This window comes from Pelobates fuscus, chromosome 2 (genome assembly GCF_036172605.1).
Source record: "Pelobates fuscus isolate aPelFus1 chromosome 2, aPelFus1.pri, whole genome shotgun sequence".
NCBI lineage: Eukaryota > Metazoa > Chordata > Amphibia > Anura > Pelobatidae > Pelobates > Pelobates fuscus.
In genome coordinates this window covers 425,142,500-425,159,087 of record NC_086318.1, presented here as the reverse complement: position 1 = coordinate 425,159,087, position 16,588 = coordinate 425,142,500, and the positions used below count along the sequence as shown (strand labels likewise).

The 16,588-nt window shown below is 40.6% G+C and overlaps 1 protein-coding gene across 1 annotated transcript in view; it reads left to right on the top strand.

The window, feature by feature from the left end:
• PLEK (pleckstrin) overlaps positions 1-8,670 on the top strand; it is a 32,138-nt gene extending 23,468 nt beyond the window's left edge. Inside the window, exons 7-9 of the mRNA XM_063441518.1 lie at positions 5,567-5,650; positions 6,972-7,044; positions 8,354-8,670. Of these exons, the coding sequence (XP_063297588.1) occupies positions 5,567-5,650; positions 6,972-7,044; positions 8,354-8,493 (297 nt within the window). The 3' untranslated portion in view covers positions 8,494-8,670. The remainder of the gene's footprint in view (positions 1-5,566; positions 5,651-6,971; positions 7,045-8,353) is intronic.
• Positions 8,671-16,588: the final 7,918 nt, after the last annotated feature.

Genomic DNA, 16,588 nt, shown 5'->3' with positions numbered 1-16,588 from the left:
GGAATGGAGCCTCCTTTTCAAGTCTTTGGTGTTTTTCCTGTCCTAACAGCTGTATGTAGAGGAGCTAACCCATTTGTATAGAATGCCATGATTAGCCTGGAAAAAAAACTATATGTTTTCGTAAATATCTGTGCATTTTTGTTTTTTATAACAAGCCAAAGCCGAATTAATAAGAGAACAGACAAAAATGTATCAGCTTACCCTTCCTGCTCTGGTCTACACATTTTACCTCATGTGTAACAAAAGAGAAGCATCGTATACTATTTCTATATCTATATCATAATGAGCCTACTCAAAAGGGCAGTCCATAACTAAAAAAACATAAAGAAGCATTCTCCCCTTTTAGACTCTTTATTGTTGTAGCCAAAAGGGAGATCCCGATTTGTTATATAACTTCCACTGTCGCAATGCTTTTTAAAGGGAATCTATTTATTTATTTTTTGGTCCTACCTTTTTTTTTTACATTCGCAATAAGTTTACAAAGCTTCATATTTTCATATATATATTTCCCTTCTGTAGTTGTGCATAAATGTTGCTAATTAGAATATTGTAAAAAAAATTTTTATTAAATTCCATTATGTCACCAACGCTTGGAAGAAAAAATACTGAAGTTACAAAAAGAGTAACTCTTTAATTTGACACTTTGAGAATTTTGAGAGGGCGGATGTGAAAAAACTCAGTTACATAAACACCACTTCTTCATCAACAATGTTTAAAATGAGAAATCTGTAGAATGGCTAAGCGTGGATTTTTTTTGTTTGTTATTTATTTTAACAGTTAATTGATATGTTTTTTGAGTCCACCATATTATAAATAACTGTCAGGTTAAGAGGAGTAGGCACTCTAGGCATGTGCATTGGGAAAATTTTCGGTTCGGTTCGGCATTCCGAAATTCGGGACTTCGGCTATTCGGCACTTCAAGACTTCGGAACTTCGGCAACTTCAGAACTTCGGCAACTTCAGCACTTCGGCAACTTCAGCACTTCGGCAACTTCAGCACTTCGGCAACTTCAGCACTTCGGCAACTTCAGCACTTCGGAACTTCGGCACTTCGGAACTTCGGCACTTCGGAACTTCGGCACTTCGGAACTTCGGCACTTCGGAACTTCGGCACTTCGGCACTTCGGAACTTCGGCACTTCGGAACTTCAGCACTTCGGAACTTCAGCACTTCGGAACTTCAGCACTTCGGAACTTCAGCACTTCGGAACTTCAGCACTTCGGAACTTCAGCACTTCGGAACTTCAGCACTTCGGAACTTCAGCACTTCGGAACTTCAGCACTTCGGAACTTCGGAACTTCGGCACTTTGGCACTTTGGCACTTTGGCACTTTGGCACTTTGGCACTTTGGCACTTTGGCACTTTGGCACTTTGGCACTTTGGCACTTTGGCACTTTGGCACTTTGGCACTTTGGCGCTTTGGCGCTTTGGCACTTTGGCACTTTGGCACTTTGGCACTTTGGCACTTTGGCACTTTGGCACTTTGGCACTTTGGCACTTTGGCACTTTGGCACTTTGGCACTTTGGCGCTTCGGAAATTCAGAACTTCGGTATTTCAGAATTTTGGGACTTTGGCACATCGGGACTTCTATTGCAGCCGCTTGTAGATAACTCCCTAATTCCCACAGTATTAGGGAGTTATATACCAAAAGTAAAAATGACTTAGTATTAGTAAATTTTGCCCCTACTCACGGTAGCCTGTGGCTGCTCACTGTTTTAAAAAAAACATTGCCCCCCGGCCCCCACCCCTGAGTGGCGGGTGGGGGCCCTAAAGTAAAACATTTTTTTTTATATAATTGCGTCGGTTATTATGGTTTTTTATTTGCCCTTTTTTGGGGCTGAAAAAAGAAGATTTTAGAAGAAAGAAAACATTGAATGGTAAGTATTATTTTTTTTTTTACAGGTGCTTAGTTAAAGGTCCCCCCCTCATTATTTTTAGCGTGAGTGGGGTTGGTAGGGGGATAATTTTTGGGGGGGAGGGGGTGACTAGGGGTTTGGGGACCCCTAGTCACCTGGGGGGATGGACATTTTTTTGTTAAGGGCCACCACCCGCCGCTCAGGGGTGGGGGCCAAGGGGGAGGACCTTAGGTCCCCCTGTTAGTATTTAGTGCCCCACCCGCCACTGAGGGGTGGGGGCCAGGGGGAGGACACTAGGTCCCCCCCTTATTCCAATTTAGGGCCCCCACCCACCGCTCAAGGGGCCAGGGGGAGGACATTAGGTCCCTCCCCTTATTAGTATTTAGCCCCCCCCCCGCAGCTCAGGGGTGGGGGTCAGGGGAGGACATTAGGTCCCCCCTTATCCTTAATTATGGCCCCCACCCACCGCTCAGGGGTGGGGGTCAGGGTGGAGGACATTAGGTCCCCCCCCTTATTCTTGTTTAGGGAAGTACCCGAATGTCCGAATTGCCCAAAATTTGTCCGAATTCATATTCGGACTGAAACAAATTGCACATGTCTAACGCACTCAGGGAAAGTGAAACTGGGTTATGATGCCTTAGACCATGGTTCGTCAACCTGGTCCCTACCGCCCACTAGTGGGCGTTTCAGGATTCCAGGTGGGCGGTAGGGATTTCCAGGTTGATCGGGCGGGTGCGAGCCGGCGGTACCCGTGCGACTGGGTACCGCCGTGACCATTTGCGGCTCCGGCCCGCCCGGTAAACCGCCGGGGCCGCCTTCCAAAGTGTCCATCGGGTGGCCCATGCTGTCAGGGCCACCCGATGGATGCGGATTGTAAGGGGGCCCGGTCAGCGCTGGGCGCTTTAACAGCGCGACCGGGCCCCCTGTGATGACATCAGAGCTGGGAGGAAGTGATTCCCCGGTCACTCCTCCCAGCTAAAACTGAGAGCCGCGCGGGAGGATCACCAGGGAGTCAGTGTGAGAACTCTGACTCCCATCCACCTGAGCTAAAACTGAGAGCCGCGCGGGAGGATCACCAGGGAGTCAGAGTGGGAACTCTGACTCCCATCCACCTGAGCCACCACTGGACCCCAGGGAAAGTCACCCTCCTGCACCTTCAAGGTAGGAAACAGGAGGGTGACTTAAATATAATGTGTGTGTGTGTGTCTTTGTAGGTATGTCTTGTGTGTGTGTGTCTGTATGTGTCTTTGTATGTATGTCTTGTGTGTGTGTATGTGTCTGTCTGTGTATATGTGTGTGTGTGTGTCTCTGTATGTATGTGTGTCTTGTCTTTGTATGTATGTCTTGTGTCTGTCTGTGTATATATGTGTGTGTGTGTCTGTATGTGTCTTTGTATGTATGTCTTGTGTGTGTGTATGTGTCTATCTGTGTATATATTTGTGTGTGTGTCTGTATGTATGTGTGTCTTGTCTTTGTATGTATGTGTCATTGTATGTGTGTCTTGTGTCTGCATGTGTGTGTGTCTATGTATGTCTGCATGTGTGTGTGCATGTCTGTGTGTCTGTTTGTATGTATGTGTCTTGTGTGTATGTGTGCCTGTCTGTGTCTTTGTGTGTGTATGTATGTGTGTCTTGTGTGTCTGTATATGTGCCTGTCTGTGTCTGTATATATGTCTTGTGTGTGTCGTATGTGTGTCTGTATGTGTCGTGTGTATGTGTCTGTCTGTATGTATGTATGTGTGTCTTGTCTTTGTATGTATGTGTCATTGTTTGTGTGTCTGCATGTGTGTGTGTCTATGTATGTCTTATGTGTGTGTGCCTGTCTGTTTGTATGTATATGCTGCGAGACTAAATATTTGATATCTGGTTCGATTTTCGTAAGGAACAAACGAAGGTCTCTTTCAGTGATATTCAGACGACTTCTCTGTTTGCGCATAATATGATTTCTCATTTGTGCGTCAGCTCATCTCCTCTCCCTCCTCAATTCCCCTCCCCACCTTTTTTTCCCCTTTTTTCTATTTTTTAACCATCCTTACAGCAATGCCCAGTAGGAAGGCTGAGCTAGGTAGCCCACTTACTATAGTCCACTATAACATACAGACACACACACACAGACACACACACACAAGACACACACACACAACACACACACACAAGACACACACACAAGACACACACACACAGGACACACATACAAAGACATAGACAGGCACACATACGTGTGTGTATGTGTGCCTGTCTGTGTCTTTGTATGTGTGCCTGTCTGTGTCTTTGTGTGTGTGTCCTGTGTGTGTGTCTGTATGTTATAGTGGACTATAGTAAGTGGGCTACCTAGCTCAGCCTTCCTACTGGGCATTGCTATAAGGACGGTTAAAAAATAGAAAAAAAGGGGAATAAAAGGTGGGGAGGGGAATTGAGGAGGGAGAGGAGATGAGCTGACGCACAAATGAGAAATCATATTATGCGCAAACAGAGAAGTCGTCTGAATATCACTGAAAGAGACCTTTGTTTGTTCCTTCCGAAAATCGAACCAGATATCAAATATTTAGTCTCGCAGCATCAACCTCAAGGATCTCATTAATCACTAGTAAAGGTAATTTCAATTTACTTTATTGTTTTCTCATTAAACGTTATAAAGTTAAAAACCTTATAAACCTGCATTAAGTAGAAATAAAAAGATAAATGTACGTACATTTATTTTTTTTAAAAACACCCCCCTTTCTTAAAAATATTCTGCATTTGCGCGAAAACTGGTGGGCGGTAAGGAAATTTTTTCAACCAAAAAGATGCATTAGTGGGCGGTAGGTAGAAAAAGGTTGACTACCACTGCCTTAGACCAAGATTAGTTTTGTAGTCCAAAACATAAATTATTCTAGATTGGCATTCAATATAGCAGTTTTGAGTGATATATACAGGGTGAGTCAAAAATCTGGAAGAAATATTGAATGTCTAAACACTTAAACACTTAAAGGGAAACTATAGTCACAATTTGTTTTAGCTTTATGAAGCAGTTTGTTGGTATAGATCATGCCCCTGAAGTCCCACTGCTCAATTCTCTGTCATCTAGGAGTTAAATCACATTTGTTTCTATCTATGCAGCCCTAATCACACCTCCCTTGGATGTGACTGACATAGACTGCTTTAAAACAATATGGTTTTCATTTTTATTCAGATGTAACTTTCTTTAAAATGTTTTATCTCCTGCTCTGTAAATTGAACTTTAATCACACACTGGAGACTATGCAAGGTCTAACAAGCTATTAACATAGCAGAAGATAAGAAATTTGAAATTAAACAGAATTTCCAATAAAGGAATTGTAAATGTTAGACGACTCTTTACAGGAAATGATTAGGAAGGCTGTGTAAGTCACATGCAGGGAGGTGTGACTAGGGCTGCATAAACAAAGTGATTTAACTCCTTAATGGCAGAGAATTGAGCAGTGAAACTGCAGAGGCATGATCTATACACCAAAACTACTTCATTAAGCTAAAGTTGTTTTGGTGACTATAGTGTATCTTTAACATTAATAAATTCAATTTGGTAGCTTTCAAGATGGCAGAGTGATGCGTTAACATGATAGTTGTTTAATAATAAAGCAGTTACGTTTTCATTTATTTCTGCAGACTAATTATGTCTAATAGATTCCCCTACGCTTTAAACAAATATTTAAACATACAAACTGTGTGTATATCAATGTCTTTATCTACAGGGTCACAGAAGGAAAAACTGGAAAGTACGTAAATTTGTTTTGAGAGAAGATCCTGCATATTTGCATTATTACGACCCGGCTTCGGTGAGCAGACTTTATAAATATAGTTGTGTTTGCTAAGACCTGCTGATAATACAAAACACCCTAAGGGAATATCACATTTTTTTTTTAGTTTATCTAAGTAGATGATCATTAAGTAAATGCTAAGTCTAAAATACTCTGGTGTATTTTGTTAGTAAATACTGTACATTAGAATTGTCAAAATTTAGATTTTCCAAAACGACAATAAATATTAGACTTGTGCACAGTGAGAAAAAATTGGTTCATCCGAAAGCTTTCGTCTGTAAAAACATTTTCAAGCAAATCATGTTTTATCCCTCTGGTGTTTCCATTTGGACTCATTTTGTCTATGCAATCATTTTCGGAAAAAAACTATTTGGATGAACGAAAATGGGTATCAAAAAGTGTTTATTGGTATACTGTAAAATATACACATAACATAATTATTAAATATATATTTTGCAGTGCACAGATAGGTACATTTTTGAGAAGTCACAAATAGAAAAAAAAATGAGGAGTCGTAAAAAAAATCTTTATTTATATATTATATATTTATTATATTTATAGTGTATAAATATATATATGTTTTTAATGTATTTTTTTCACTGCTCCTCAATTTCTTTCCTTTATTGGTCACTTCTCACTTGATCTGTGAATAAAATCACCATTTAGCCATCAATCATCTTTTTATCTATCAATCATCGTTTTTTTCCATCTATCATCATTTTTCCCATGAATTCGCATTTTATTTTTTATGCCATGGACAGAACTCCGAATCACGAAACAAAAAAAAAAACAGTTTGTTCATTCCTCATTTCATTTGTGGCATAATTCAGTGATTCAGAATTATGGAATTCGGATGTCTCACGGATTGTCCAAAATTTGGATGAATCGTGATTCGTATGAAACAGAATGCACGAGTCCATTAAATATACAAAAACAATTATGAGTAACCTATTCACTTGAGAATCTTTGTAACTTTGTTAATTTTATCTACATTTTGCAGCATCTGTTATGATTATTTTTTCTCTCTATATCAGGTTAATTGCCATACATTGTGGTTACATTTGAAAAATCAGTCTGTGGCCATATAAATGACGAGGCTATGTTTAATTTGGTCATTTTATTTCACCTTTGAGGTCTTGTGTGATATAATCTACAGTTTCATCTAAAAGTTAGAATACATTGTAGTCGCAGCAAAGAATTTTAGATTTTCCTTTGAGAGCAAATCACATTTTAAAATGTTCTGTCGCAGTATGATGTTTAGATTTAGAAAATAATACAATATTAAAAATACATAAAGCAATGTATAGTGAGAAATGTCAATAACGTCTCCTGTTTATAGGGGGATGATGATCCTTGTGGAGCTATTCACTTACGAGGCTGTGTAGTGACTGCTGTAGAGGATATGATGGATGGTAAGTTTACCAAAGCATAGATCACAGGATTGTTTTCTAAAATACCACCAAGGATTAGACCCACCTCCCATGGGAAAAGATCAATATGCTGGACTGGGGCATTAGAAGAAAGAGCAGGATGTAGTAAGGCAGACACAACATCCAAGAGTCTTAGCTTGGGCTTTTAGGCAAGGTGTCCAGAGCCATAATGTGTTCACCACTATTCAAATTCAGCCCTTTATTTAAATTAGACAGCCATCGCCCAATCATCCAGACAACTAGCCAGCTGTTTGGCCACATTGCTGAGACTTTAAAAGAAAAATGGAATGGGGAGCGAGATTAAAACAAGCTGTGATATGCATTATATTCCACAATTACATGTCATTCAATAGAGGACTATATTACATTACCATATATCAGCTGATCCAAGATACAGTTGACCCAGCCTGGTCTACTTCTATACTCACTGATATTTACATTTCACATAAATTGTAGACAAAGTCTTTGAACGCGGCCCTCTAATCGTTGGTAGATTTCTTTATGCTATCCAAGGCAATTGGTATGTAGAGTAAAAAATAAAATAAAAGGTGCTGATTAAAAAGCCATGTTCTCTGTGTGATCTATATGTCAGCCATATTTTGTAGACTCGCATATCTATTGCCCTTTTCCTATTTGAGAAGTGGGCTTTTATAGCTGTTGGACTACTCCTCCTATATGCTATACCAAGCTGGGTGCTCTGGCAGGGTTATGGAAGCTGTACTCTAGAATCAGTTTGGGATAATGTAATTACTTAAAGGGACACAACAATCACTGAAACAACTTTAGCTTAATGAAGCAGTTTTGGTGTATAGATCAAGCCCCTGCTGCTCAATTCTCTGCCTTTTAGAAGTTAAATCCCTTTGTTTATGAAGCCCTAGTCACACCTCCCTACATGTGACTTACACAGCCTTCCTAAACACTTCCTGTAAAGAGTGGTGTAATGTTTACAATTCCTTTATTGCAAAATCTGTTTAATTTAGAATTTCTCATTTCCTGTTCTGTTAATACCTTGCTAGACATTGCAGAAGCCTCCTGTATGTAATTAAGTTCAAAGTTCAATTTACAACCTTCTAAAGTAAGTTAACATCTGATTTAAAAGGGGAGGCGTGGCTAGGGCTGCATAAACAGAAACAAAGTGATTTAACTCCTAAATGGCAGAGAATTCAGCAGTGAGACTCCAGCTAAGGTGTCTTTAGAATCCCTTTAACAATAATCTGAAAACTGCAATGAAAAAAGACAAACTCTAACATAAAGTATCTTTAACTTCATTTTTATATGTTCTTGAAACCAGGAAAAAAGCAGGACATAGACAAGAATTATTTTGAAATCATCACAGCATCCGAGGTGCATTATTTTCTGCAAGCAGCTTCATCCGAAGAGCGTAAAGAGTGGATTAAAGCTATTCAAACCGTGTCCAAAATAGGAAAGTGATTATTAAATGCGAAGCATTAGATACATTGTTGTTATTGTTAATTGGAGATAAACACACAGCATATATATATATTTTGTAATGTTTGTTATTATACAACATGCACATTTTTAAATATGTTTCAATAGCTATCATGCGCAGTGCACACATACTGCAGGGGTCTATGTATAAAGTAAATATATATATATATATATATATATATATATATATAGTGCAGTCCTCATATGCATGCAACTACCCAGAATCCCTAGCAGCTGTACAAGCACTGCAAACAGAGAAAATCCATTAGGTCTCCGGACTTGCCTGGGAAGGTCTTTGAGCATTGCAGCCCTCTCTGTATAATTTAACACATTTGCCATATGGATATTATTTTACACAAATAAATGTAAATAGTAAAAATAATTTAATTTAATCAATGGAAGTGTTAGTTTTCCTTTAAAGTGATAAAGTATGTATGCTGCATTGTATCGCACACAAAATGAAACCTCTACTATGTAATTTGCCTAAAAATGCAGGAGAAAAATATTCAAAAAAATGTTGCACTGTGTAAGGTTTTTTTTTTTTTGTTACAGTACATGATCCAAGTGTGTGCACTGTATGTGTCATCACGCTACTATACACAGAGAGACTGTAACAGTGTGTGCAGCTTACCTTTCATACTGCTATTCATAGCTGATGGGTGTCTATTACATTTTTCCCAATAAATTGAATACATTTCTGCACGTGTTGTTTAGGACTTATCTCTTGTGTATCTCTGTGGGCCTAGCGTTACTGCACATTATTTGATCTGAACAAAGTTTCTCAGTATCAAAGGGAATTTTTTTTGTGTTACATTTCCATTTTTGGAATTTGTTTTAACAACTAATGGAAAATTAAACATTTTGTTTCAGAAACCAACATTTATTGAAAAAAAAGCTATTTCATCTTCAATAACAGGTCACCGCTGTGAATAACAGCCTGCTGTGTTGTCGTTTTCTGTCTCAAACTATTTTAGATATAAATACGCCAAGACGATGTGTTGTTGTCTGTTTTGCAAATGTTCTTTACATTTGTGGGAGAATTAAATATAACTATGTGATATCTGCTGCGTTGTCAGCGAAACACCCCAAACCACCATGTATTATAGGAAAAAAAACACAATTTATTTTTAACATTTGACCATTGTTAAGCTCAGTTCAGTAAGATTTATTTGAAATGTTAAATGTATTTCCAGCAAATGAAAAGCCACAAAACAGAAACCTGATGTACAGATCACTCTTCAAGGATGTCTAAAATATAAAATTGTGCATATTTAGAAGATTTGAATGTATCACTAATTGGATAATTCTCTGCAGAAGTACCAAGATTTAAAGAAATAGAAAACAGCAACACACCTTACTTCATTTGATATAGATGCTAAGTAATAAGTGTACAAATAAATGCAAGTTTTGTAACATATAGAAGGTAAAAGACAAAAAGGCAGTAAAAATGGTGGAATACCGTGTTCATAAATGTTTGCTAATAGTTTACTGGCACAGATGGATTTCAGATTCTCGAAATACCAGCAGAAAGCAAATGTTGTAACTGCATGTGGCCATCATGCAAACATATTAAATGGACACTCCAAGGACTATAACAACTACAGTTCATGTTCTAGAATGGCTTGACTACTTACAATTGGAGAGAGCAGTGAGACTCCTAGGGCTCAGAGTATCCCTTTAAATATAGATGTCTGAACAAAACCAGATATCCAAATTCAAAGGATGTTGCATGCTGCTACTGCATATGCCTCAATGTATGCTCAATAACCCAAAATCACCCCCACCCCATGCCATTATGATCCACCAAGGCTTCTAAACCCTGCTGTACAGTGCAGGAGTAGAATGGAATCTATGTAATTTAAAGTCCCTCAATCGGGTGAGGACCTTAGCTGATTCAGAGGTGGAGAATGATATGAGACGTGAAAATATTTAAAATTTTAAATAAAACATACTGTTACTGAATGGGTTAAAAAAAAAGCTATTGAGTCAAACTTTTTTTCTGACTTCAGCGTTTCCCAATTTAACAAATATTGTTAACTGAAAAAGTGAAATGTGTTACTCAAGCACAGATAACGGTGACCTCTGCATCTCTTCCTTATTGTGAGGAATCAACGAATGACATATGTTTCCTGTCCATTCATATCATATGTGCTCACTGACAATTTTGGATATTTCAGTTTATCACTTATAAAAAAAAAAAAACACAAGCACTTAATTTAGCTTATAAATTCCGATGTATTATCCAGTCTCATGTAGATCTGTTGCATGTGTCGTGTAGAACAATGTGAAGGGGTAAAGTCATATAATGCAGCTTAATAGTAATTAAATGGTAACAAAGAATTCTTAATTTGTTATATACGCTTGGTAGTAATTGCCAAAAGAAAAAAAAAAAAAAGAGTTAACCTTTTGTTATTAATACTTTTGTGGAGTTATTTTATATTATGAAATGTGTTTGTTCATAGTTGCTGAGTAAATTATATTTAATTCACAGAATATTTCTGATTCCTGATTAAAAAGACTCCGTATCCCCAAAGCACTTCAACACGCTGAAGTGCTTTATGTGTGAAGAATATGTTGACTTTTTACAAAAGCAGTACAAATGTTTGTATGTGAGCAGTGGAGTGTCCCTTTAACACCCATGTTAATAGTGTGCATAGGCATATGCATGGGATGTGCTCAGGCACACTCTAATGCAGCTAAACATTGATCTAGCTGCTGAACTAGCCAACAGGGATATCAAACGTTCTCCATAATTGATTGTGTGCTCCCTCATTCCTACGCAGGAGTTTATGGTCTGCATCCTCGGGGTCCTGGACCAGAAGGAGCATTTACAATTATGTACAATGGTCTGCACATGTTGGAGGTGTAGACCCCAAGTAACTCTCGAAGGACCACCAGAAAGTGGAATCAAAGGATCCACTGGATCACTAAGCACCCGATTACTGTTCCCACAGGTTCACCCTGGAATAGGGAACATTGCCCTGTCCAAAAAGCCTGGAATAAACAGAGCCTCCCCACAATCATCTACCAACACACTTCTCTGCAGAAATATGAAGATTTAAAGAAATAGAAAACAGCAACACACCTTACTTCATTTGATATAGATGCTAAGTAATACGTGTACAAATAAATGCAAGTTTTATCACAGGATCCACTGGTTCACCAAGCACCCGATCACAGGATCCACTTACCGCTAAATACACTCAGCCACATATCACTCACAACTACCCATACACAACAACACAGTCACATCAAATTAGTCATAACTAACCCCACTCAGCTACACACAAACATGTCCACGCTCACAGATACCCACACGAGTCAACAGACAACAACCACAGGTACCAACATCACTCACAACTACCCATATACAGATACACAAATCACTCACAACTACCCATGCACAGCAACACACAACAATCACAGCTACACATGCACAACTGCACACATTGCTCACAGTTACCCACACACATCAACAGAGAACAGCCACAGTTGGTTATGGTGTCAGGAGTCCCCTCTCTAAGTAAGTAGTCAAACCTGGCAGGACCAAAGTAAATTGTCAAATCATTCTTAAATACTTTGCCTAATTACTGTAAACGGAGCAACAGGGCACCCCTGGCACCATAACCAATACAGTGAGCTATAGTGAGTATGGTGCTTAGAGGTCTTCATTTAATAAATATTCACTCTTGCATAAAATAAAAAAATAAGAAAGGGAAATGATTTCCAAGTGAACCCTGGATTACTCCTATGTGTGAGTCACCCGGTGCCCATTATAGAAGCAGGGTTTGTGTTGTTGTTTCATTGTTATATGTTTTGTGTTCTCTCCTGTCCTGCTGATGCTTGCTACCCTACTTGGGTGGGTTTGGAGCCTGTACAGCGCCACCTGTTGGTAGCAACAGCAATATGCACTACCGGAATAGCAAGGCTTATTAATTGGCATATTCAGGTAGATTTGCATATTGCTAATTCTGTAAATAAGGAGAGATGTTTTGTTTTAATTATTGTCTTCACCACCCCTTTATAAATATGTTATTATGTTATTATAGTTCCCTGTAGGTTTTCTGACATATTTAGTTTTTTTTTTGTTTTTTTTTATTAAGTTTGTCTCAGGAAGCTTGCTGTATTAATCATATGGGCTAGTCCCAAGTAAAAATAAGGGGTTGTATGTCAGTTCCTTTTGGAACTTGTGTCCTGTGTGGATTTTGTCGGGATCTCAGTAACAGAGCCTTCGGACCTGTTGGCTGGCTGCAAGATCATTCTAGCCTTGGGATAAATCAAGAGAGATTGTCAGGCTTACCTTGCTGGGAGTCCAACATGCAGAGATAAATGCTCACCCTTGCAATTAGACACAGGCCAAGGTGGTCAAGGTAGAACTCACCTGGCCTGTGAATCTGTGCACGGGGGCTGTGCAGGTGAATGCTTGAAGTCGCAGTACAGAAAAGGAAATCCAGGAGAATAGTCGTAGGTAAGCCAATGGTCAGAGGATGCCAGAAATCAGGAGATACGAGTAGCAAGCCGAGGTCAAGGGATGCCAGAGGTCAGGGTACAAACGAGTAGCAATCCAAGGTCAGGACAATACTGGAACGTGGAAAAGCAATACTCCAACCAGAGTCATTGAACTGACACTGCCCTTAGGGAGGGGCAGTGTCTTATACCTTGTTGATTAGTGTATCAGATTCAGCTGGAGAGTGATTGACAGGTCTGAGCCAGGTGAAGTCCAGCCCCCTAGTGCTGCAGGCAATTGAGATATAACCGGGAGTTATCCAAAGTCCTGAAATGGCTTAGAGGTAAGAGAGCAGGTTCAGGACTACAGAGTATAAAGGTTCAAATCCCTCTTCGGGCAATAAAGGGGCGACCCCGTCTGGCAGTCTGGAGGTCACGGTGTGAATCCTGACAGAGATAGGCCTGAGAGCCGCAATAGAAATCACATTGCAGGCAGAGGTGGATACCTGCCTGAAAGGAAAGCTGCAGAGGAATAGGCAGAGGGGATGATACCTGCTGGGAGAAGAGTCTGGTTGGGTGGATGAGTTCCAGAGAGACCCCAATCAAGCTTTGGCGACTGGGGTAGAAGCGTTCCAGGCTCCCTCCCCATCGGCTAGAAAGTGGATAGGGCAGAGGTGCTTGGTTGGAGTACAGGAGCTAGGTCACACTAATCTAGCCAATGGAGGTAACTATAACATTGTTGACATGCAATCATATGGGTAGGGTTTCACAGATGTTCAGGTCAGTGGTAGGCTTTCTGATTTAAGTATAAGTGTCCATTGCTACAAACTCAAGGTGTGTGTACTTCTTGTGCTCATATTAGTCATTCTTGCACCATATGGAACTAGATCAATAATAGGAGTCACATATGTATGTCTTTAAAACAATGGTGTGCTAGTCACATTCCAGCATTTTGTTAAGAAACTCAGGTTTAAAACAAGCAAATTCTCAAATAAAACTATTCTTTAACAAGCTTTCAGGGCGAGAAGGTAGCTGAGCTGGAAGAACCTGGTGAATTGGATTTTGAGTTGGATCTTCTTTCCAGAGGTAGATGCAGAGATGGCACAAAATGCATTGTCACTTACACCCTGAGCCAGTGGAACCATGCGGTTACTGAACATTCACTTTGATAAGGCCACACTGGCATTATATAAGAAAATCCCATGATGTGATGTGACCTGTGGTTGGTGCAAAAGAGTTAACTACTGTATATAGCACAAGCAGGGGTCAAGTCCTGGGGGGAAACGTGTGGGAACTCACCCATGATCCACCCCTCCCCCCCCCCCAAAAAAATGTATACACTCCTATGCATATATATTTCTCAGAATATACAGTGCAACATTTATTGTAAAGTGCCAGTTTACAAAGACATCTCCAAAATTCACATGCAATAAGCAGAGTGTGAGTGCAGAGTTTTTATAATGAATGTAATGTATTTGTAGTGAATGTAGAGCGTGTATAATTAATGTAGTGTGTTTATAGTGAATGCAGAATGTGTATAGTGAATGTAGTGTGTTTGTAGTGAGTGCAGAGTGGGTATAGTGTATGTAGTGTGTGTAGTAAGTGCAAAGTGTGTATAGTGAATGTAGTGTGTGTGTAGTAAGTGCAGAGTGTGTGTAGTAAGTGCAGAGTGTGTATAGTAAATGTAGTGTGTTTGTAGTGAGTGCAGGGTGGGTATAGTGTATGTAGTGTGTGTAGTAAGTGCAGAGTGTGTATAGTGAATGTAGTGTGTGTGTAGTAAGTTCAGAGTGTGTGTAGTAAGTGCAGAGTGTGTATAGTGTATTTAGTGTGTAGTGAGTGCAGAGTGTGTATGTAGTGTGTGTAGTGAGTGCAGAGTGTATATAATGAATGTAGTGTGTGTAGTGAGTGCAGAATGTGTATAATGCTTGTATAAGGAGTGTGTGTGTGTGTGTGTGTGTGTGTGTGTGTGTGTGTGTGTGTGTGTGTGTGTGTGTGTGTGTGTGTGTGTGTGTGTGTGTGTGTGTGTGTGTGTGTGTAAAATAGGGGGAAGCATTTTTTTTTTTACATTTATATGTGTATATTTTATTTTATTCCCCCCTCCCTGCCTCTTACTTTGTCAGGGGGGGAGGTCGCATTCCCTGGAAGTCCGGTGGCATGGTGGAGGGAGCCAGACACTGCACACTGCACATGGTGGCCCAGTACACTCTGTGTTCCTCTCCAGCGATGCTCTATCTAACTCTTACGAGAACCGTCTGCCTGATAACCCGTGGCATTGTTTAGACGTCCGCGGGATTCGCAAAAGTGAGACACAGAGCAGCTGGAGAGGGAACACAGAGTGTGCTGGGCCCCTGTGTGCAAGTAGCAGAGGGTCCACAGTCACAGGGCAGGTCCCGCAGGGATACTAACGGGGAGGGAGCTGAAGAGGGAGCACCCAGGGGAAAGTGCTCCCTCGCGCGCCCGCCAGACAGATAACCCGCCCAACAGCACCACCACCACTGGACCCCAGGGAATCCCCTCAGCACTTCTATAGGTAGGGAGGCTGGGGGGATTAAATGTAAAAAAAAAAAAAGTGTGTGTGTTAGTGAGTGTGTGTATGTGTTAATGTGTGTGTTAGTGTGTTAGAGAGTGTGTGTGTCTGTTAGTGTTAGTGAGTGTGTGTTAGTGAGTGTGTGTTAGTGTTAGAGTGTGTGTGAGTGTTAGTGAGTGTGTGTTAGTGAGTGTGTGTTAGTGAGTGTGTGTTAGTGAGTGTGTGTGTGTGTGTGTGTGTTAGTGAGTGTGTGTGTTAATGTGTGTGTTAGTGTGTTAGAGAGTGTGTGTGTCTGTTAGTGAGTGTGTGTTAGTGAGTGTGTGTGTTAGTGAGTGTGTGTTAGTGTTATAGTGTGTCTGTTAGTGTTAGAGTGTGTGTGTGTGTCTGTTAGTTTTAGTGAGTGTGTGTGTTAGTGTTAGAGTGTGTGTCTGTTAGTGTTAGAGTGTGTGTGTGTTAGAGAGTGTGTGTGTCTGTTAGTGTTAGAGTGTGTGTGTGTGTGTTAGTGTTAGTGTGTCAGTGAGTGTGTTACTGTGTGTGTCTGTTAGTGAGTGTGTGTTTTGTAAGTGAGTGAGTGTGTATGTCTGTCACTGAGTGTGTCTGTTAGCTAGTGTGTATGCGTCTGTTCATGAGAGTGTGCATGTCTTAAGCACTTACCTTTCTCCAGCGCCGGACACCCTTGGCGCTGGGGATCTCTCCGCCACTCAGCTCCGAATGCGCATGCAAACCGACCATTACTGAATGCTTTCCTATAGACGTTCAGCGTCTTCTCACTGTGATTTTCACAGTGAGAATCGCAGAAGCTCCTCTAGCGGCTGTCAATGAGACAGCCACTAGAGACTGGATTAACCCTCAGTGAAACATAGCATTTTTTTCTGAAACTGCTATGTTTTCAGCTGCAGGGTTAAAACTAGAGGGACCTGGCACCCAGACCACTTAATTGAGCTGATGTGATCTGGGTGTCCGTAGTGGTCCTTTAAGTGTATGTCTATCTGCATGCACTGGCGTACATACCACGGTCGCAGGGGTCGCAGCCCTGTGACCCCTCTGACCAGGTGCCCACCGCCAGTTCGCGCAGAGTAAGCGCGCGGGGGGGCCCACGGGTTG